At 41.3% G+C, this 24810-nt stretch overlaps 1 protein-coding gene across 1 annotated transcript; it reads left to right on the top strand.

Annotated features, from left to right (window-relative positions):
- On the top strand, positions 1–24736 carry LOC123747171 (tubulin alpha-1A chain). The gene is made up of 8 exons (XM_045729205.2): positions 1–162; positions 14604–14826; positions 16287–16459; positions 17676–17804; positions 19982–20181; positions 22719–22893; positions 23328–23480; positions 23736–24736. The coding sequence occupies exons 1-8, from the start codon at positions 160–162 to the stop codon at positions 24033–24035; spliced, it is 1356 nt and encodes a 451-aa protein (XP_045585161.1). The 5' UTR covers positions 1–159; the 3' UTR covers positions 24036–24736.
- The last annotated feature ends 74 nt before the right edge of the window (positions 24737–24810 follow it).

Raw genomic sequence — 24810 nt, 5'->3', positions numbered from 1 at the left:
CACCCTGGAGCCAACGAGCAGTTAAGCCGTGAGTGTTGCGAGGGCTGCTTCTCATAGTTCTTGCAAGCCCAGGGCACTACAGCTCCCTCCCCCCTACACACACACACACATCCTGCTAGTTCTTCCTTTCGTTAACGGGACATTCGTAAAGCTACAAAAATGGTGAGTATAGGGACCCGCAAGTTTCTTTCTGTTGGTGATGTGTGATGGCCCCGCTAGGCTGGTGGGTGTCTGGCCGCCCTCTTCTGGCATCGATCTGCTGAAGGTTCTCTGCAAGAGGAGACCTGTCAAATTTTACCACCATAGGCCTCCTGTCTGCCTGTCCCTTCCTTACCCTCTACCTGCTCTACTATATGCCAACCCGTACCCAAGAGTTAACAGCTCTATACCTATATGGTATATATTAAACTAAACTCTATATACTCAGTATATTTCTGCTCTTCAACCTATCATAGGGGGAAAAAATCCAGTATTGAATCGGGATTTAAATTTTGTATTGGGAACGTCAGCAACAAAATCCGATACGACTGCAAATTCGAGTGATTTAAAGCTTGAGTAATAGATGTTGCAAGGAGCCATAGTGACGGCTTGAGCAATAGATGTTGCAAGGAGCCATAGAGACGGCTTGAGTAATAGATGTTGCAAGGAGCCATAGAGACGGCTTGAGTAATAGATGTTGCAAGGAGCCATAGTGATGGCTTGAGTAATATATGTTGCAAGGAGCCATAGTGACGGCTTGAGTAATATATGTTGCAAGGAGCCATAGTGACGGCTTGAGCAATAGATGTTGCAAGGAGCCATAGTGACGGCTTGAGTAATAGATGTTGCAAGGAGCCATAGAGACGGCTTGAGTAATAGATGTTGCAAGGAGCCATAGAGACGGCTTGAGTAATAGATGTTGCAAGGAGCCATAGAGACGGCTTGAGTAATAGATGTTGCAAGGAGCCATAGTGACGGCTTGAGTAATAGATGTTGCAAGGAGCCATAGTGACGGCTTGAGTAATAGATGTTGCAAGGAGCCATAGTGACGCCTTGAGCAATAGATGTTGCAAGGAGCCATAGAGACGGTTTGAGTAATAGATGTTGCAAGGAGCCATAGTGACGGCTTGAGCAATAGATGTTGCAAGGAGCCATAGAGACGGCTTGAATAATAGATGTTGCAAGGAGCCATAGTGACGGCTTGAGTAATAGATGTTGCAAGGAGCCATAGTGACGGCTTGAGTAATAGATGTTGCAAGGAGCCATAGTGACGCCTTGAGCAATAGATGTTGCAAGGAGCCATAGAGACGGTTTGAGTAATAGATGTTGCAAGGAGCCATAGTGACGGCTTGAGCAATAGATGTTGCAAGGAGCCATAGTGACGGCTTGAGCAATAGATGTTGCAAGGAGCCATAGAGACGGCTTGAATAATAGATGTTGCAAGGAGCCATAGTGACGGCTTGAGTAATAGATGTTGCAAGGAGCCATAGTGACGGCTTGAGTAATAGATGTTGCAAGGAGCCATAGTGACGTAAGGCAGCCCCGCCTACAAAGTCATCCATAGCATATCTCCGGTGACTCACTTTTATATATTTATATATACAAGAGTTGTTACATTCTTGTGAAGCCGCTATAGCACGCGTAGCCTTTCAGGCAAGTCCTTAATCCTAATTTCCCCTGGAATACGACCCGCCAAATTGTTACACAACCAGACCCAATCACTTCTGGGCGATGAGAGGCGTACAGTTCAGGATTGGAGCCCAGTCAATCCTCCCCTGCCAGGATACGAACCCAGGCCAAATCGTTTGCGAAGGGCCGTACGAGTGTCTTACCACTGCGCCACGAGGACTGCCTTCTTATCAAAGCAATTATGATACCTGATAGAGCAGGACCGCCCCGGACTAATTGTTCCCAGTATTGGGAGAAGTGGGTACCCTCTGCCCTCAGTACCCGCTGACCAACCCATCCTCTTGTTTAGATAGTACCTATTGTGACAGTCGTCAATTTGGCTCTTAAACAGTAGTATACCGACTAACAAGTTATTCTTAAAAAAATGAAGCTAAAAACAAACTTAAATATTCCTAGGCCTAGTATAGCACACATATGTACTATATTAGGCCTCAGATATCGCGTATTAGGCCTCAGATATCGTGTATTAGGCCTAGGAAGGCTAAGTTCAGATTGTCAAACCAACACAAGTCAAAATTAGTTTCCCAGCTTGACCAACTCAATAGTTCAGATTTCTAGTTTCTAATTTCGTTGTAGGTTTGTATATATACTATAGTCCTCCTATATATACTATAGTCCTCCTATATATACTATAGTCCTCCTATATATACTATAGTCCTCCTATATATACTATAGTCCTCCTATATATACTATAGTCCTCCTATATATACTATAGTCCTCCTATATATACTATAGTCCTCCTATATATACTATAGTCCTCCTATATATACTATAGTCCTCCTATATATACTATAGTCCTCCTATATATACTATAGTCCTCCTATATATACTATAGTCCTCCTATATATACTATAGTCCTCCTATATATACTATAGTCCTCCTATATATACTATAGTCCTCCTATATATACTATGGTCCTCCTATATATACTATAGTCCTCCTATATATACTATAGTCCTCCTATATATACTATGGTCCTCCTATATATACTATAGTCCTCCTATATATACTATGGTCCTCCTATATATACTATAGTCCTCCTATATATACTATGGTCCTCCTATATATACTATAGTCCTCCTATATATACTATAGTCCTCCTATATATACTATAGTCCTCCTATATATACTATGGTCCTCCTATATATACTATAGTCCTCCTATATATACTATGGTCCTCCTATATATACTATAGTCCTCCTATATATACTATGGTCCTCCTATATATACTATAGTCCTCCTATATATACTATGGGCCTCCTATATATACTATAGTCCTCCTATATATACTATGAGCCTCCTTGTTACTATAAGTACTATCAAGAGAGGAGGATAGGCTGTAATTTCATATACTTAATATTCTGTTCAGTTATTTCACTCAATTGTTTGAGTTAGCTGTAACAACATGGTCCGGTGGTTTGAGTAATTTATGGAAAAAGTCAAGTGATCTGAATGAAAAATGCACATGTAATTGCAGCAATTACTGTTCAGTGATATGTTATTACATAAAGATATTACTGCTGTCGTAATAATTAGGCTATGACTATCATTGCCGCAGTAATTAGGCTACGGCTATCATTGCTGCAATAATTAGGCTACGGCTATCATTGCTGCAATAATTAGGCTACGGCTATCATTGCTGCAATAATTAGGCTACGGCTATCATTGCCGCAGTAATTAGGCTACGGCTATCATTGCTGCAATAATTAGGCTACGGCTATCATTGCTGCAATAATTAGGCTACGGCTATCATTGCCGCAGTAATTAGGCTACGGCTATCATTGCTGCAATAATTAGGCTACGGCTATCATTGCTGCAATAATTAGGCTACGGCTATCATTGCTGCAATAATTAGGCTACGGCTATCATTGCTGCAATAATTAGGCTACGGCTATCATTACCGCAGTAATTGGGCTAATACGACTATCGTTACCGCAGTAACTAGGCTAATACGACTATCATACCGCAGTAACTAGGCTAATACGACTATCATACCACAGTAACTAGGCTAATACGACTATCATACCGCAGTAACTAGGCTAATACGACTATCATACCGCAGTAACTAGGCTAATACGACTATCATACCGCAGTAACTAGGCTAATACGACTATCATACCGCAGTAACTAGGCTAATACGACTATCATACCGCAGTAACTAGGCTAATACGACTATCATACCGCAGTAACTAGGCTAATACGACTATCATTACCGCAGTAACTAGGCTAATACGACTATCATACCACAGTAACTAGGCTAATACGACTATCATACCGCAGTAACTAGGCTAATACGACTATCATACCGCAGTAACTAGGCTAATACGACTATCATACCGCAGTAACTAGGCTAATACGACTATCATACCGCAGTAACTAGGCTAATACGACTATCATACCGCAGTAACTAGGCTAATACGACTATCATACCACAGTAACTAGGCTAATACGACTATCATACCGCAGTAACTAGGCTAATACGACTATCATTGCCGCAGTAACTAGGCTAATACGACTATTTATAATACTAATATTCTAACTACTACTCCTACCACTGCTACTATTAATGTTATTGGTATCACTACTGTCAAAATAGGTTTGTCCGGCCAAGTCACACGTAGTAGAACAGCCCGTTCTCTCCAATGCTCTCAACTTTAAGAAACTGTCGTGCTAAAGTGCCTTAACCTAACCTACCAAAGGACTCACAAACAGAAAATGGAACAAAATCAATTTCGCGAGCCGCAATCATTTTTTTCTAGTATGGCAGTTTCTGGCCTTAGTTAAAGTATGCGTATGTGTATATCTGTATGTGTGGTCTTCCGGGCTAGGCGCCTTCTTTTGATAATTCTGTTACAGTATAGCACTATTGTAACTAGAGCTTTGAGAAGGTAATCAATACCAGACTATTCTAGAAGGTCGGTGAGCTTAGTGGATGCTAATTACTTTAACATACGTGAGTTTACTGATAATTTCCTAGGTTTACTATCTGAATTCACGGATTAATACTTTTTGTAGTAATTCGAGGAACTATAGAATAGCATTTTGATTAATTGGTTTAATTGGGCTACATGGTAATGGGGTGGGGCTGCATGGTAGTAGTTGGGAATTTATGGTAGTAATGAGGCCTCATGGTATGGGTGGAGGTACATGGTAGTGGGTAGGGCTTTGTGACAGTGGGTGGGGTTACATAGTAGTGATTGGATGCTTGGCCTTCATGGTAGTGGGCTGGATTATAGAGCAGTTAGTGAGGCTACATGGTAGTGGGTGGGAGACTGTACTCACCTAATTGTGCTTGCGGGGGTTGAGCTCTGGCTCTTTGGTCCCGCCTCTCAGCCGTCAATCAACTGGTGTACAGATTCCTGAGCGTATTGGGCTCTATCATATCTACATTTGAAACTGTGTATGGAGTCAGCCTCACTGTGAGGGAGATACTGTGAGGATGAGGGCGGCACTGTGAGGTATCCTCCTCCTCCTCCTAGTCATCAACTACAGTGTGTTAAACTCATCAAGTGTCATTTATGTGTTGTGTATATTGAGACTTCCGCTTGAGGGGCGCCTGCTCGCCCACCTCTACACAGTTCGCTTCTGTTGGAAATCTGTCTTGCCCAGATTTCGTTTAGAATTTTGAATTTTATTGTGTTTTCCAACGCTATAGGGAATTACGAAGGGCTCTTTCTTCAAAAAATGTTTCGGTCTCTTCTAAGACAAAAGGAACCACTTTAAATAGGACCTGGAAGTGGGTGGTGAAAGAAGGGAGAACTCGTGAAAGAAGCGATAGCTGGATCTGTGATTGAAATAAGTTTATTGAGGTAAAATACACACAAAGGGATGAGGTAGCTCAAGCTATTCTCACACCGTTCAGTACATCGTGTTAATACATACATACACACATCACAAGCAATAAACATATTATCAAACATTCTGAGAGATAAACATATACAATTCCTCCTTTACACAAGTAGTATGGTATCAGACGTACACATAAATACCATTGAAACAGGAATTTCCTTAAGTACTTTCGTATATTAATACATCTTCAGAAGGAGTGACACTGTCTGACACTGTCACATTTTTTATCACGTGTTTATTTTCGTGATTTACACACATAAATATTCTTATGACCTAGGTATACTGTATAGACAAGGGATCTGTGATGGTGTTGGCAAGTAGCATCATAAGGTGTGGCGGGAATATCGGAGCCCCGAGGCTATGGTAGTCATGGTAGCCTAGCGACCTCAATTCTCCAGTAGCAACGCATGGTATATTATCTGGAGTTTGAGGGTGTTTACTAGGTCAAAGATGCTGCGAAGGGATGTGAGGTATTTGGCTCTTGGGACCCGCTTCTCGTACCTATAAGGTCGCCTCTATGTTGCAATTTAACCTCCAGATTTGGTTTTGTTGGTCTATCATAACTCTTAAAGGTGGGAGTGAAGGTGGCTTCTACCACTTCTGCTTCATTGCACTTGCTTATTTGTTTACTACGTGTGAGTATTGTCCTTGTGACTTAGTTCTCTGAAAACTGTATCTGTTTAAACTTATTTTGTTTCTTCCCGTGTGGAATATTGTTCTACATGATCTATCCCACTCAGTATGTTGTGATCATGTCTCTTTCTGTTTGTTTTTAATAATGTTACTCGTCTCTCTTGTCCATTTCCCCCTCACTCTCTTTCTCTTAATTGTTTTGTCAAGATTTTAACAATTTGAGTAATTTATCATCGTAGCGTAACAGATGAATAAAGACTCGGTAATGGAACTTACTCTTCCAATTACAATATAAATGATGTAGTTATGAGAGTGACCAATAACCCTGGCACTCCCCCCCCCCACACTGGTCGAGACTACAGTAGTTCACTTGGTACAGCGTCTCCTGCCAGTCCGCAGTAACGCAAATATCCTCAGGAATTAATTTTAATAGAACTACGGGCTCACCATAGCCCGTGCTACCTGGAACCAGGTAGTGAATCTTAAACAACAACAATAATAATTTTAATAATAATGTTATTAGTTATTACAAGTTGCCGTATTTGTATATTTGTGAGTTGAGTTTACATATTGTATTATTTGTATCATGCAAATTAAGAGTTGTATTTAAGTTGTAAAAGTATGTGTACGATAACCTATATGCTGCGATAGTAGTGACCACATCCTCTGAGCCAATCAGGGACCAGACGATGCATTGATATCATCTGGTCGTGACACTGTGCTCCCCACAGGGGGGGGGGGCAGCATGCAATTGCAACATGGTCAGGGGGGGGGGGTGCCACCAGAGGTCATGGGCGTGACCATGCATGCTCTGGTCCAGTGACGGGCGGCCCCTCGCTATAAGGAACGCTGGAATAGTCGTACTACTACATTTTATTAAACCAGATTAGAGATATATCGAAATGTTAATAAAAAATAGCCTAGCTTGCATATGGAGAGTTTGAAGGTGTGATGGAATTATATAGTTATCTGTATGGGGGTCCTTCCCGGCTAGCTCCTATGGACTAGAGTGAAGAAGGCCTTGATGGCAGGTTAAGTATTCTAGAAGTTAGAGAAATAAGAATGTTGGAAAAGAACACAGAGAATAATATAATGGAAGAGCAGGGAAAGGGGGAGACGGTGTTAAGGGGAATAGTGGTTAATGGAAGGGGTTGCTGTGGAGGGAGGGAAGGTAGGACTTATGAATGAGTCGTGCTGGAATTTCCCTCCCAATTTCCTCTTTCTTCCTTCATCGTCATTCCTCCCTCACTGGTCTCCTTCCCTCCCTTACTCCTTCTGTCCCTTTTCCCCTCCCTCCATCACTCGCTTCCCTCCTTCCTTATCTTCCATCCCTCCTCTCTGACTCTATCTCTCTCTCTCTCCGGGAGAGAGAACTTTACAATCTCTTGGGCAAAGATCCATAATCCGCCAGAAATCTGAAATGGTTTCACTCGGTGTTTGGCGACTTCTGTTACGGCAAATATTTTCGGGGAAGGTGGCGTCTCATCTCAAGTTTTGCAGTTGGTCACAAGATGGCACTGGACGCGTCTTACCAGGCTGTCATGACCTCATTCAAGATAACATGGCGGAGAATTATGGCGTACATGAATGTGTCCACTGCCCGCGTCGAATTTAGTTCTAGAGTATGTTGGTCTAAGCCACCAAGGTGGCCTCAATAACCCTCCCGAGGGTGATACAGGCTTTAATGGTAATTTCAATTAAATTACAAAGCGCAATAGGCTTAAAGCTCAACAAGCCACAATGTAGGGCAGAAAACTGTAGGTGCTCTTTCACCCACAAGGTTATAACCCCATGGAACCCCCTACCCGCCGTAGCCGTAAATGTCAAGACATTACTTCAGTTCAAAATCAACTTGGAAAACTTGAGAGAATGAGAGAGGGGGGGGGGCTTCGAGTCCCCGTCGAGGCCACTAGGAGGATGATGACGTTCATGTGAATACTTGGAGAGTATTCACCTGAACGGTGAATGGAGTGGAGAATGGAGAACGGTATTGGAGTGGGTAGTGTTGGTGACGGGACTATGATGGTGGTGGGCGTGGTGGGTCAATACAGGTGGCGGCCCTCCGTCTGCTGCCAGCTGTCTACCTCCCCTTCTCTCGCTCTCATAAACCTCTGTGCCTCGACATTTTGCTTATATTCTCACTCATAAGATTTCACAATGCCTCAGTATTCCCACTTGATACCTGGTTGATACCTGCTTGATGGGGTTCTAGGAGTTCTTCTACTCCCAAAGCCCGGCCCGAGGCCAGGCTTGACTTGTGAGAGTTTGGTCCAACAGGCTGTTGCTTGGAGCGGCCCGCAGGCCCACATATACCTGCTTGATGGGGTTCTGGGAGTTCTTCTACTCCCCAAGCCCGGCCCGAGGCCAGGCTTGACTTGTGAGAGTTTGGTCCACTAGGCTGTTGCTTGGAGCGGCCCTCAGGCCCACATATACCTGGTTGATGGGGTTCTGGGAGTTGTTCTACTGCCCAAGCCCGGCCCGAGGCCAGGCTTGACTTGTGAGAGTTTGGTCCACCAGGCTGTTGCTTGGAGCGGCCCTCAGGCCCACATATCCACCATAGCCCGGTTGGTCCGGCACTCCTTGAAGGAAACAATCTTGAAGATGGAGCATAATACAGTTACATGGTCAATATTGAACCCCTACTTTCAATCTTGTCTCCTCTTGAAGATGTCCACGGTTGTTTCTGTAATAAACTTGCACTCACTATATATCTCTTATAATCTATCCCCACAATGTCATTTTCGCTATATCACTCACTATCAAACTTTCAGTTTCACCATCTTATTCCGTCTTAATTTATCAATTATATTCCCTCACTCCATTGTTGTTGCCCCTCACTGTTCTCACACTGAAGAGGAGGTTGTAGAAGCCACCTCCATCCTCCTAAAATAATAATACACCAACTGTTTGGTCAAGCGTGTTAATATGTATTGTTAGACCCAAAAAGTTGACATTTTTGTTTTAATGAATTGGCTCAAATGGCATTTTAGAAGGTTGTAAATGCAGCTTAGGAACCCTAACTGTCCAACCACTCCTAGGCACTCACCATGATAGGTAGTTCCTGACAGGTCAGTACTCACCATGATAGGTAGTTCCTGACAGGTCAGTACTCACCATGATAGGTAGTTCCTGACAGGTCAGTACTCACCATGATAGGTAGTTCCTGACAGGTCAGTACTCACCATGATAGGTAGTTCCTGACAGGTCAGTACTCACCATGATAGGTAGTTCCTGACAGGTCAGTACTCACCATGATAGGTAGTTCCTGACAGGTCAGTACTCACCATGAGAGGTAGTTCCTGACAAGTCAGTACTCACCATGATAGGTAGTTCCTGACAAGTCAGTACTCACCATGATAGGTAGTTCCTGACAGGTCAGTACTCACCATGATAGGTAGTTCCTGACAGGTCAGTACTCACCATGATAGGTAGTTACTGACAAGTCAGTACTCACCATGATAGGTAGTTCCTGACAAGTCAGTACTCACCATGATAGGTAGTTCTTGACAGGTCAGTACTCACCATGATAGGTAGTTCCTGACAGGTCAGTACTCACCATGACAGGTAGTTCCTGACAGGTCAGTACTCACCATGATAGGTAGTTCCTGACAGGTCAGTACTCACCATGACAGGTAGTTACTGACAGGTCAGTACTCACCATGACAGGTAGTTCCTGACAGGTCAGTACTCACCATGACAGGTAGTTACTGACAGGTCAGTACTCACCATGACAGGTAGTTCCTGACAGGTCAGTACTCACCATGAGAGGTAGTTCCTGACAGGTCAGTACTCACCATGACAGGTAGTTACTGACAAGTCAGTACTCGCCATCATTGCCCATATTATATTAATCACAATAAACCACTCGTAAGGTCACGTAAGATTAATAACGGTTAGCCGGCAGTTTACTGTGAATGACTTTGCTTAAGTTACATGACCATGTTAAGATTAGTTTGACCCTTCTGCTGTAAAGGATTAATGGAACACACAAGTAAAGATGAACTTTACAGACAGACAAGTACAGACAGAAAGTAGGGGTTCAATATTGACCATGTAACTGTATTATGCTCCAAACTGTGATACAGAAGAGAGAGAGAGAGAGGAAGAGATAGATAGAATTATAAGAGAGGGGAACTGAGTACTGAACATCTATACCATAAGAGTGTCTGCCTCTCTTGAGTGTCCAAAGTTGGAGGTCAGATGCTTTGGGTTAGTCTCACCCAAATTTAAATTTCAGCCTGGACAGGTCCAAGTTGAATAGCTCCAGCCTGGAGTCAATACCTAGCTAAACACAAGGCAAAGTTAGAGAAGATTCAGAGCTATGTCACCAGACTAGTCCCAGAAGTGAGAGGTATGAGGAGAGAAAAGGTGGAGACATGATCACCACCTACTAAATGCTTGGAATTATTGACAGAGTGGATAAAGACACACTATTTAGCATGGGTGGAACATGAACAAGGGGGGGAGGGGGAGACAGGTGGAAACTTATGATTGTTAACAAATTGAATGCATATGGCAGACTCCATACACAGTTTCAAATGTAGATATAATAAGAGCCCAATAGGCTCAGGAATCTGTACAATAATTGACAGTTGAGAGGCGGGACCAAAGAGCCAGAGCTCAACCCCCGCAAGCACAAGTAGGCGAATACACAGGTACGTACGTAAGTTGCCTGAGCCCAGGTATTGACGTGAATGTCATTATTGACACACACGCAGGTGACACTACCTTCATGCATCTCCTAATCTACCCTGTTTCCTTCCTTTCCTCCTCACCTCCCTGCCTTCACCTCTTCCTTCTTTCCCTGCTTGCCTTCACTTCTTCCTTCCCTGCCTATCTGCCTTCACCTCTCCCCTTCCCTTTTTTTTTTAATTCTCATAATTTTATTATCCATTTTTCTGTGAACAATTATTTTATTGTCCTTTTATTTCATTTTTCTTATTCAAGAAATTATATTGTCAATTACTATACTTTATTACAATAGTAATTTACTGTATTATTATTATTAGTGTTTTACCATAATTATTTTTAATATTAGTACAGTATGTTACTGTAATTATTTGTATATTAGTGTTTTACTGTAATTAGTTTTAAAATTAGAATCTTACTCCAAGCAAAATTACAGTAATTCACTGTACTTGTAATTAGTTTTCTTATATTTAGTATCATCAATAACTTTGCCATTTCACTTCAATCAGTTTTCCAAATGCACTTTAGCATAAACCCTGAATTAAACCTCTTTACTGAGTATTTGTGTGTTAATCACTTTAATGTTCAGAACTACAGGTATCACATGACAAATCATGCAAACAATGTATTGTAACAGTTTTAGTTTTAGTTTAGTTCATTTATTATGCACCTCATGCCCATCTTGTGGGCGGTAGTGGAAAGGGTTACAGAGGCACATAATGGGCTCAGGGACTGAACCCCACAGTTCATTTAGCTAAGCAAGTTACAATCTTGATAAGCTAGTTACCAAATTCAATATAAGTCAATTTTGTAACTAGCTCATCAAGATTGTAACTTGCTTAGCTAAATGAACTGTATCGCCACAATGTTTGTTCTCGACTAAGAGTTGGAAATTCCGGGATCGAATCCCTGGTGGGACAGATATGGTTGACTGCATCTCATATCACCTAATGCACCTATTCACCTAGCAGTAAATAGGTACCCAGGAGCTTGTTGTGTGGTTACATCAGGGTGAAAGAAGCTCTGCCCATTTGTGTCCACCTCTGCCGGGGATCGAACCCAGACCTTTAGGACTACGAACCCCCCCCCCCCCCCAAGTGCTGTCCACTTGGCTGTCATGCCCCTAAACTATACTGTGTCATCCTAGGCTGTACAGTATATAATTCATAGTGACCTTTCCTGAGTTTCGACATGACTTTTAAAGGGTGATATTTACCGAGCAGTGACGCACACTCCTGGGATAGTTATGGTTTGTTTACTGCCCCTATTGTTAAACACTTGCCCTGAAATGCTATACGTACAAGTATCTTTGCAAAAATGTTGACTTCCTAGCGTATTATAATGAATCTTCTTCATGAATGAATCTAGAGAAAGAAGCTCAATTATACTTTCACCTGAAATCTAAAACCAGTCATATACATTAGGGAATAGAAATTCAGCTATTTGTATTTTAACTTGTCCCTCCCCCCCCAAAAAAAAACTTCTTCTATCTACCCTGTTGTGATTTAGAGATACTAGTACTGTAATGTTTTTAGTTCATTAATTATGCACCCCATACCCATCAACCAGGTATCAACCAGGTATCATCTCACTTCTGGGCAGTGCATAAGAGTTATTCTTCCTTGTTGATGGGGAGAGGACAATTTTTTATTTAAAAACTATGGAGACTATGTGCTTATGCACATTAAATAATTGCCTATCATTCTCAGCCCTGATCCTAGGCCATGTTGGGGCCTTTCACTTTAACCAAAGTTGTGCATGTGATTTATTGAAACAGTTTGGGGGCATATGCCATCTTTCCCTAAGTAGTTTACATTGAAGTTTGGTGTTTGCTTTGATGCATTGGTCAGTCAGATGTTTTTGAATTCGCTTGTGTGATGTCGCTGCTAGACCATTTTTTAGTGCTCATCCTACATACCTATCCTGTGGGCAGTGGTAGAAAAGGTTACAGAAACACGTAACGAGTTCATGAACTGAACCCAAAATCTGTTTAACTAGCTCAAACATATGCAGTCTCATTTAACATTTAGCAGTCTCCGTGGTGTAGTGGTAAGACACTCGCCTGGCGTTCCGCAAGCGCTATGTCATGGGTTCGTATCCTGGCCAGGGAGGATTTACTGGGCGCAATTCCTTAACTGTAGCCTCTGTTTAACGCAACAGTAAAATGTGTACTTGGATGAAAAAACGATTCTTCGCGGCAGGGGATCGTATTCCAGGGACCATAGGATTAAGGGCTTGCCCGAAACGCTACGCGTACTAGTGGCTGTACAAGAATGTAACAACTCTTGTATATATCTCAAAAAAAAAAAAAAAAAAATATATAACTTTCTTAAGAGTTTAACATGTGCATCAACAGGCTAATCAGAGTTGATCAAACTATTATCACTGTGACCCCCAGGGCCTGAGTTTAGTTTAGTATGTGGGTTACATAATAAATAATAATCATCCTGCAAGTGAACAGAAGAAAGGTCAGTGTCTTCTGATATGATGAAATACTTATACTGTATATAATTTTAAAATGTTTATTGTGCACTTAACACCTTTCCAGCAGGCTGCAGTGGAAAGGTTACATTCTCATGCATGTACTTGCCTACCTACAGAAGGCAAGCTTTCTAGTTTCTAAGATTTCTGGTAGAACTGTACATAGTTTTGAATGAAATACTAGCAGATATCTTGAACATTTATCAGTTATCTCTAAATTTATAATTTTGTTTACATTCCATCACATATAGTGATGCAGAGTTTGTGAATAGTTCTGCTGACAGTTTACACTTGGCAGGTATATATTTTCTGGTATTTAATGTAAACTTCCAGGTGAATTATATACTGTACTGTACTTCTAACCAAACCCAAGTTTAGTAACATCGTAGTCTTCTGATTGTACGTGATGATCTATAGATATGTGGGTCTTCTTACATGGTGGTATGCAGTGGCATCTCGTGACAACATGAAGGGACCACTACAATACCATACAGCATGAAGCCTCTGTTTTTGTCTTGTTTTAATGAAAATTTTCAGAATTCAGTTATAAATATATTGAAAATAACATATAAAGAAGGTAAACTTTGGTAGACTTAAACAAAGGTAGACTTTGTTATCGAAAATTTTGGACTCTTCTAGTTTTAGGTCCTTTCGATGTTGTTGAGGCAAGTGTGCAATTTGCAACAGTGCATGCAGGGCCTCATTCTCTTTTGAGTTGTCAGTCTACACACATACACATTTGCATAGGCTATACAGTATATCTTCAGAAGTCTTCGTGGTCTTACCATCACCATCCGTCACCATAGTCTCCGTGGTGTAGTGGAAGACACTCGCCTGGCGTTCCGCGAGCGCTTGTCATGGGTTCGTATCCTGGCCGGGGAGGATTTACTGGGCGCAAATCCTTAACTGTAGCCTCTGTTTAATGCAACAGTAAAATGGGTACTTGGTTGTAACAACGATTCTTCGCGGCAGGGATCGTATTCCAGGGACTTGCCCGAAACGCTACGCGTACTAGTGGCTCTACAAGAATGTAACAACTCTTGTATATATCTCAAAAAAAAAAAAAAAGTACAGTATATGTGAACAGTATTTACTCTTCATACCTACATTGACCAATCTGCCTGAATTAGCTCTAATCTACCTACAGTAACTGTTCACACCACATACACTGACTATTCCTCCTCCTACACTGAACACACTTTCTACATAAATCACATCTACATTGACCGTACCTCTTGCACTGACCATACTTCCTACACTAACTCTCCGTTTTGTACCACCAGCGTGAGTGCATCAGTATCCATGTGGGTCAGGCCGGTGTCCAGATGGGCAATGCCTGCTGGGAGCTGTACTGTCTGGAGCATGGAATTGCCCCTGATGGCACCATCCCTTCAGACAAGACTGTGGGAGATGGAGATGACTCCTTCACCACCTTCTTCAGCGAGACTGGCTCCGGCAAACATGTCCCCAGGGCCATCTTCGTTGATCTGGAGCCCTCTGTTATAGGTGGGTTGGTGTTGGTGTATGTAACAAACTTAACTGGTGCTTTTGATAAATACTTCACGCTTGCAAATTACAATATCTAATTTTGGGACATTTCACCTACATATACTTTGTCACTTTATTACATGATATAGGCCTACAATACCATACAGTAAACCTCTAGCATGGTGATTGATACATTACTACTGATTACCACTACCATTTCTGTCAGAAAAATTTTCAGCCATGCCATTAGTCTGCCTGTCACTCCTCCAATATGTTCTAGCTACCAGAACACCCTATGATGTGGGACTGTTAAAAACTTTTTTTTCGGGTCCAGATAGATACTTTCAACCCAATTATCTCTTTCCTGTAAGTTTTCTGTGGTTCCATCATAAAAACTAAGTAGATTAGTTACAAAGGATCTTCTCATTCAAACACCATTTGTCCCTGTTGTCATATAATTTGTAATCCAGGCATTCTACCCATTTGGTTTAAATTATTTTTCTAGCAATTTGATTACCACGCTTGGCAAGGGTTGGAACTGTTTTTTTGTTATATATATATATGCTACATTCTCTGTATGTCTGAAAAATAGTTTGTAGTGGAATGCATTCTCTTGGAACCCAAGGTGAGACTCCATCTGGCCTTGTTCCTTGGCCAGTTTTTCTGTCTTAACTATAGGCACTTCTAGGTAATCTTTTTTTTTGTACTTTGAAGTGTATGTGAGAAAAAGTGTGGGCGAGTGTGTAATTACCCAAGTGTAATTACAGGATGAGAACTATGCTTGTGTCCCGTCTTCCTGGTACTCTTTGACACTACTGACAGTTTGACCTCTATTATCTTCTCACTTAACTTTTTCAACCATCTACCACTTTGCAAAAGTGAATTTTCTAATGTTTTTTTTCAACTTTGTTCCCCTAGTTTGAATCTATGACCGCTTGTTCTTGAATTTGCAAGGTGAGAGTGTACTACCACCAGAAGTACTAGAGGAAGTACTGTATAAGAAAGTGGAGTGTCTGAAATGATTAAAAATATATATTGGGAAGCTGAATTCAGTAGAATGCAAAACATTAATAAAGGTAGTGTACATGTCTATTTCTGTGTAGCACTCTCAGACTTAATAGCACAATATCCCATGCGTACTATCCAAATTTAAGTAGCCCATGTCTTACAAAATACATACAGCATTTTAATCAGTCAACAAAAGCTTGAGGCAAAATACAGATGGTGTATGCCATCAGCTAAAGTGAAAGACTACTAACACCCACAGAAGCAGAGCCAACACAATAGGTGGGACTTTTATGTGCACAAGCACTGCCCTGCAGTGAGATGACTAAAGAGGAGTCAGCTTGTAGTGATGCGAACCTGCATACTCTAGGAGGAAGGCTCTCTAGTAGGATATTATGAAAGAATATTTATGTTTTCATTCACACGCCATTTCCATTGTCATGGTTTGTCACTTTAAAATTTGTCCGTATCAGATGAGGTGCGGACTGGGGCATACCGTCAGCTGTTTCACCCAGAGCAGCTCATCACGGGAAAGGAAGATGCAGCCAACAACTATGCCCGCGGACACTACACCATTGGCAAAGAAATTGTTGACCTCGTCTTGGACAGAAGTAGAAGGCTAGCTGACCAGTGCTCAGGACTCCAGGTGAGCCAGCATAATGTTAAGAGGAGATTTTGCGACATGAGAAGTTTGAAGGCCTCCCTGAGGTGTACAGTGGAACCTCCAAGTGCATGTGTCATGTCTTAACATTTCAGACAGCAAGTCACAATAATGTGGCTGGAAATTAGACACCCAACCTTAACATCTGAAAATAAAGGAAGTGACAACATTTCTGTCCAGGATGGGTTGAAACATCATCACTACCTTTATTTTCAGATGGGTGGATTGGGTGTCTAATCTTTTACATTCATTAGAAATACTCAAAGTTCAAATGAGAAACTCCATATGCACTAAAATACCTTCTACTGTATTAAAGAGCTTCTTGGTGTACCGAAGAGACCTCCAGTTGCCCTCAAAATCCTTGAGATTCATTCCAGAGGAAATTTTGAGTTTACATGAGAACTTCCAAGTTATCTTAAAAGTCACTTTGAGGCACAAATTGAAATGACATCTGGGTGCACTTAAACGGGAACTGCAGGTTCACTTTAAAGGGATTTATGGGTATATTCTGCAGGGACATCCAGGTACACTAGAAAGGGCTGTGCATGTGTATTTGAGAGGGATTTTTAGATTTACGATTAGTACTTGCAAATGGACTTGAGAAGAAGTTCCAGGTTCACTCAAAGTATTTCTGGGTTTATGATTGATTTTCAAGTGCAGCTGTAATCTTTGCCTTTTCAAAATGGTGCATTTCTGAGTTTCAAAGAAAACAAATACTGTAAAGAACAGTACCGGTATTAATATTTTTATTCATTTATTCTATTTCCTCTTCATTGTTTGATTGCATATATTGTTTAAGTACTGTATTGTAATTCTATTGTTTATTATGCAATTCCACAAGGAAAATTAAGTTTTTTCTTTAATATTTAAAAAAATTCCTACATTCCCTCTGAATCCAAAATAATGTACATTAATCTTAAATTATGCAGACGATGAGTCACAGTAACATGGCTGAAATATGTTGACCAAACCACACACTAGAAAATGAAGGGACGACGACGTTTCGGTCTGTCCTGGACCATTCTCAAGTCGATTGTGTCGACTTGCCCTTCATTTTCTAGTGTGCGGTTTGGTCAACATCTTAAATTACATTTAATATTCAGTAGTTTACTATTATTTTTGTTGGTAAAGGATCTTAATTGTGCTAATTCATGTTAATAATTAAGTACTGTAATTTATTTTTTACTGTACTTTACACTAGGGCTTTCTGGTGTTCCACTCATTTGGTGGGGGCACTGGCTCTGGCTTCACCTCCCTGTTGATGGAGCGGCTCTCAGTTGACTACGGCAAGAAAAGCAAGCTAGAGTTCGCTATCTACCCCGCACCACAGGTACAAACACTGCTTCATAAAGTCTGTAAACTAGTTCTCTGGATTTTTATGTCATGGATTAAATTATCTACAAATAATCTCTGGGAATTTATTTATTATTTTTATGGTAAGATTCCAAGTTAGATGCCAGATCCTAGTGGACTTGCATTCAAGTTCATCCATGATTAAATGATCATTGAATGGAATTTACAGACCTTGGATTCTTCAGCACCTGGTATCACAATTTTGCTCTTCCAGTACCAAACTACCTAGCATGCACACATACACACACACACAATATTAGTAAGAATATTGTGCAAGGAGCCTATGCAATGCTTTCTAACTTCAGAATTGCATTTAAATACATGGATGGCGATATACTAAAGAAGTTGTTCATGACTTTTGTTAGGCCAAAGCTAGAATATGCAGCTGTTGTGTGGTGCCCATATCTTAAGAAGCACATCAACAAACTGGAAAAGGTGCAAAGACATGCTACTAAGTGGCTCCCAGAACTGAAGGGCAAGAGCTACGAGGAGAGGTTAGAAGCATTAAATATGCCAAAACTAGAAGACAGAAGAAAAAGAGGTGATATGATCACTACGTACAAAATAGTAACAGGAATTGATAAAATCGACAGGGAAGACTTCCTGAGACCTGGAACTTCAAGAACAAGAGGCCATAGATTTAAACTAGCTAAACACAGATGCCGAAGAAATATAAGAAAATTCACCTTCGCAAATAGAGTGGTAGACGGTTGGAATAAGTTAAGTGAGAAGGTGGTGGAGGCCAAGACCGTCAGTAGTTTCAAAGCGTTATATGACAAAGAGTGCTGGGAAGACGGGACACCACGAGCGTAGCTCTCATCCTGTAACTACACTTAGGTAATTACTTAGGTAATTACACACACACACACACAATGCATTAGGCAGTGATGTGGTGGAGGCTGACTCCATACACAGTTTCAAATGTAGATATGATAGAGCCCAGTAGGCTCGGGAATCTGTTCATCAGTTAATTGATGGTTGAGAGGCGAGACCAAAGAGCCAAAGCTAAACCTCTGCAAGCACAACTAGGCAAGTACATAAGCAGCTGAAACTCGACTCCTACAAACACAAACAGGCGAGTATACACACATTTAGTCATACAATATTTAACATGTAGTTGTCTCAGGATCTGGACCTAGATTCAACAGGGCAGTTATGCATCTACTTATGAACCTGCACATCTTTCCTCAATCTTTGGTGGCTTTATATACATTTACTAAAATTGTCAAAACTTTCCAATCAACTGTTATTGTTATAAACAGCCTCCTGGTACTATGGAGCTCATAAATGGCTTAATAAATGTAAACAAATATTGAGAAAAAATGTACAGGTTCTTAAGTAGAGGAATAAATGTTTGCTGAATCCTGGTCCTCCAGTACGATACAGGAAACCCACTATAATATACACCTATAACCTCAACTTAAAACTCTTGATTTCTGGAGTGGCCAAATGGTGGTTCTGAAGTTAGCTGACTGAGGTAGCTCCACACACACGAGTCATATCAGGTTTAGCAGTCTTGAATAGCCTACTGAGACTAGAGCCAGAACCTGGCCTCCCCTGACAGAGGCACAATAAGCATGGGATTGTTACGACCACCTCACCAAAGGAAACATTAAGTAATGAAGCAATACAAACAATTGCAAGGTTTAGAGAAAAGAACTGAAGTAGCAAATGACTTATTGAGAAGTTATTTGCATATTTACAGTCATTTACAAGTACTTATTTCTTGGGAGAACGTACTTGGAATTCCTGGAATGTTAAAGTAGCCGCTACAATATTTCTAATGAAATTGGTTTTCTGGAGAGAAATGTAGCAATGAAATATAATGAAACCTCTCTCTGGTTGGGCCTCAATGGCTCCTTGGTCCCTTCCCCACTGTCAGGTGCTTCAGCTTATGGGCCTTCAGCTCTGATCTGAGGTCTGAAGCTGTATTGCTTCACCTACTTTCCTGGCGTTTTTTTTTTTTTTGTGAGGGTGATTGTAACAATGCCCTGCTTTGTGTGCCTCTGAGAGGACCAGGTTCTGGCTCTGGTCAGATTCATTCCATTCAGAGAGTGAGCTTCAGGAAGTCACCGAGGTCCAACCAGAAAGAACCATTTTATTACAATCTATGTTGTTTTCAACAATAACTAACGAGCTGTTGATGATTCGCAGGTAGCAACAGCAGTGGTGGAGCCATACAATGCCATCCTAACGACGCACACAACATTGGAACACTCAGAATGTGCTTTCATGGTAGACAACGAAGCCATCTACGATATCTGTAGAAGGAACATGAATATCGAGCGACCTACCTACACCAATCTCAACCGACTCATTGGCCAAGTTGTCTCCTCCATCACTGCCTCTCTCAGGTATACCAAGAGCCGATTGGTAATTGGATAGATAGGACAGAGATGTAGACAGAAGTCATCTATAACAAACTTTTAACACTTTACACAACACAACAGAAACCATTACACAAACTTCAATATACTCCTCATCCAGATAATTATTTCCATTGCATATGTCTGTCAACACCCAAGAAATGGCTAGATATTTGCATGTTGATTTTACGTGAATATTGAATGTATAAAAATAGGAAATATACTGGGTATGTTACATAGTACAGTGTATGCAGAATTCAAAGTTTTTTGCCTAAAGTCTTTTCTCAAATATTTAGATACTAAATTTATGGTATGGTTTAAGCCTAGTTTCAATTTCATCAAGTCCTGTACTGTAGTGGTTAGTAATCAGCTCACAATTGACTGGTTCTAGGTTTGATTCCCAGAAGGATGAGGCATTTTCCAGGTTTTTAGATGCCCAACGCCTCTGCTGGGAAGCCGGTCGGCTGAGCGGACAGCACGCTGGACTTGTGATCCTGTGGTCCTGGGTTCGATCCCGGGTGCCGGCGAGAAGCAATGGGCAAAGTTTCTTTCACCCTATGCCCCTGTTACCAGCAGTAAAATAGGTACCTGGGTGTTAGTCAGCTCTCACGGGCTGCTTCCTGGGGGTGGAGGCCTGGTCGAGGACCGGGCCGCGGGGGACACTAAAAGCCCCGAAATCATCTCAAGATAACCTCAAGATTAACTTGGCAGTAGATAAGTGCAGTACCTAAAAATTAGTCAAGTGTTGTGGGTTGCAGAGTGGGTCACTTGCTAGCTAGGAAGAACTTGATATGCTTAACAGACATCTTCTCCTCAAACAATTGGGAACATTATCTTTGATGTCTAGTTTTCTTTGGCATTATGTAGAATTTTTTCTAGGTCTTGAAAACATTTAAAGTATTTGTCAAATAATTCCACATGCTTTTTTTTTTTTTGCTATGTAAGAGTATTAATTGCCACTTGTTTGTACTGAGAAATGAGACATCTAGTCAGTATGCAGCTCAAGCCAAGATGGATTAAAAACCCTTGGCTAACTTAACATCCAAGATACAAGATGACTCAAGGAATCAAAATATTCTGTCTTAGAAAATTTGTAATGTTCTGTATAATGAATTCTTGGTATCATATTTTAGCTCAGATTTTAAATAAGTAAAAGACAAGATTTGAACTGGATAAAACATAACAGTTGAATATCTTCTAATTTGTGTGATTTTCAAAATGTTGTCTGTCAAGTGAGTATTGTATGCAAATGAAACCTAAAAGTAAATACAATAACTAAAACTTGGGTCTGGAAAGGGGCAGAGTTCTCACACTTACAAGCAGTGGAAATGGGTTTCCTTAGAAAAGCGTCCAGTATATGTGGGATGGGTATATCGCCGAGAAAATGTGAGGTGTTGTGAAGGGAGCAATGAAGTGGAAGCTGAAGAGATGGAGTCGGTGAAGCACAATACACTTGAGTGGTATGGCTAGGTCAGTAGTATGCTGGAGAATACATTGAGACAGGTGTATACAGGTGAAATAAAGGTATCATATGGAAGAAGCATCTGACTAGTATCTTGAGAGGGAAAGAATGGGAAAAAATGTATGAAAGCAAGGGTGGGGATTTTTTTTTTTTTAATAAGGGAAAGTGCCAAACCATTATGACTTCATAGCACTTTGAAGAGGCTAGGATAAGGATTTGGGATGGGATGGGGGAAAGGAATGGTGCCCAACCTCTTGAACGGTCGGGGATAGAACGCTGACTTGCATGAAGCGAGACAATCGCTCTACCGTCCAGCCAAAGTGGTTGGGTAGAGGAGGAAGAGTGAAAGGTTGTAGTCTTATGAAACTTGTGCTGTGGTTCCCTGCAGTATGGCATTGGGGATATAGTTCAATAGACTAAAGTAGGGGAAGTTCATATACCTATCTCAAATGCACTAATAAAAAAATCACAATGTGATGTGTGAGAAAATCAGTTGGAGCTGTGAAGATTCGTACCTGGACACTTGGTACTGATTTTCTCATTGATACATCATGTTAATGTGAATCCATTGAGCATTTGAAGAGGTGTTGGAGATAGAACTACTGGACCACTGGTAGAGTGCATGGATTGGGGGGGATGGGGGGGAATATGAAACTCAACTGAGCTTCAGTGGAAGCTTCAGGACCCCTAGCGGATTCAGTTGAACCTCGGGTTGCATTTCTTTTACTGTGTCGTGGTGTAATGGTCTAGGGCGTGGGCTTAGGAGTACCAAGTGTGCAGGTTCAAATCCTCCTCAGACTAGAAACATCTGTAGGAGCCATATCTCGAGTACACTTGGGGTGTGTGTATAGCTTCAGGTGAGTTATGAATATTAAAGACTCCTTCACAGTCATCAGACACAAGAGTTGTCCTATGGTTCCACTCTACTATTTAAATAAATTTATAATAAGATTATTCATCAAGTATGACATGGGAAAATGTTGACAGATCTTTTAATAATTGTCCACTCTAGTATTCACTTGTGCCCACCTCATTTAAAGCTAACAAAGGTCTTGTCTTACAGGTTTGATGGGGCACTAAATGTGGATCTGACAGAGTTCCAGACCAACCTGGTGCCCTACCCTCGTATCCACTTCCCTCTCGTCACCTACGCTCCTGTTATCTCCGCTGAGAAGGCCTATCATGAGCAGATCTCTGTGGCTGAGATCACCAACTCCTGCTTTGAACCTGCAAACCAGGTCCTCAATCTTTCCTTGCTAACATATTTGTATGACTTGGCCAGATGTGTGTGGTGAATGAAGAGCTGCATACCTAGTGGGGTGTGTGTGTGTGTGTGGTGTATGTTCCTGCATGCAGTCGCAAGGGTGGCCCAGATTAAATCAAAAGTTGAATGGAATGGCAGATATAAATCAAGAGTTCCCAAAAGGGAAAGACAATTACATATTTTCTTGTCTTGCTTGTTTGTCTATCACTAAGTGACAAATTGGGACAATTTACATTTAAAAGTTAGTGAGAAAGGTAAAAACATATGGAAAGAAAGATTGCCTCAACAAAACATCAAGAGAATATAAAAACAGGAATAGGATAATGTGGTGAGTAATTCTATAGACCAGTACTGCTAGATGACAAGGGAACCATGGCAGGTAATTAATGCTCAGCTTTCATCTGACAGATGGTAAAGTGTGATCCCCGCCATGGAAAGTACATGGCGTGCTGTTTGCTGTACAGGGGAGATGTGGTCCCCAAGGATGTCAATGCTGCCATCGCCACCATAAAGACAAAACGGTCCATCCAGTTTGTGGACTGGTGTCCTACTGGTTTCAAGGTAGGTTGAGTCTAGAAAATATTTGTATTGTACTGCAGTTATTTAATAGCCCCCTCTGCTGTTTACAGAACTCCAGGGGAGTTTTATATTTTAAATTCCTTTTGCTAATGGATAGAAGTCTGTTAAAATGTTACCATTAAGGTTTAACTTGTTTTATTCTGCAAAAAACAATGTCAAAATATTATATTGTGATCTCTCAATTAAATAAGATATTGCTAAAATAACAGAAAAATTAATTTATTTGGTGTGGTATAGGTTGGTATCAACTACCAGCCTCCTACTGTGGTGCCTGGTGCTGATCTGGCCAAGGTGGCCCGTGCAGTCTGTATGCTCTCTAACACCACTGCCATCGCCGAGGCCTGGGCTCGTCTTGATCACAAGTTTGACTTGATGTATGCGAAGAGGGCCTTTGTTCACTGGTATGTGGGTGAGGGCATGGAAGAAGGAGAGTTCTCAGAGGCCCGTGAGGATTTGGCTGCCCTCGAAAAGGACTACGAGGAAGTTGCAATTGACAGTGTCCTAGAAGGTGAAGATGAGGCTGAAGAGGAAATGTAAATTTTAAGTGTAAGCTTGGCTGTCTCCACTGTTGCCAGCACACAAACTTGTACCTCTAGCGGCTAACATGTAAAGGTGTCTGTGTCAAGCTTGTCGTCGGTTGATTTTCTTAGATTCTTAGCACACTGCCATCATCACATTCCTAGGCAGTGAAAGGTCAAACCAGGCATCTGGTGAGTAAGCAGTAGCATGACAACAATGTCTTGCTCAAGGTTTAGAACAATTTTGATATTACTGAATGGAGTAACAGGTGCTTGGGAGCCCTCAAGTGTTACTTGGTAATCAAGTTATGCTGTAGCTTTCTTTATCACTGTGGGCTCAACATTTATGGGAATACCTCTTATGTTGCTGGGAAGCCCTTGTATCTGGGGTAGCTCAGATAACCTTCTAGGGCAGTAGGGCTCCTTGGTACTCTGCTGACACCAATCACCAAGTTGATCAAGGTGGCATATCCTGCTAACTGACATTCCATATTATTATTATTATTATTATTATTATTAGTGGTTGTGTTAACATCACTCAACAGCTGACACGTGGCCAGGTGTTGAGGACGGCCCAAAATGCTGCTACGGATTATTTTGGTTCATCTCTGAAAGTTTGTTCCTCATCTTGCTGATTAAGTATGTTTTGCTACTTTTTTAAGGTGAAAAGGGAAAAGGCTCACTGAACAACGCCAATAAATGCACTTACAAAGCACTTAACTCTTTGTTTTATTCCCCCTCACAGGCTACCAATCACTATCATCATCTTACTGGATTATATATATTCTAATTAT

The sequence above is a fragment of the Procambarus clarkii genome, chromosome 77 (genome assembly GCF_040958095.1).
Source record: "Procambarus clarkii isolate CNS0578487 chromosome 77, FALCON_Pclarkii_2.0, whole genome shotgun sequence".
Taxonomy (NCBI): Eukaryota; Metazoa; Arthropoda; class Malacostraca; order Decapoda; family Cambaridae; genus Procambarus; species Procambarus clarkii.
The sequence above is the reverse complement of the archived record's forward strand: the minus strand, read 5'-3'. Positions and strand labels throughout refer to the sequence as shown.

Excerpts from the sequence above, each read along its gene's own strand:
- LOC123747171 (XM_045729205.2), top strand. Across the intron at positions 16,460-17,675 it reads ACCAGTGCTCAGGACTCCAG|GGCTTTCTGGTGTTCCACTC; the intron begins GTGAGCCAGCAT and ends ACTTTACACTAG. Across the intron at positions 17,805-19,981 it reads CTATCTACCCCGCACCACAG|GTAGCAACAGCAGTGGTGGA; the intron begins GTACAAACACTG and ends GATGATTCGCAG.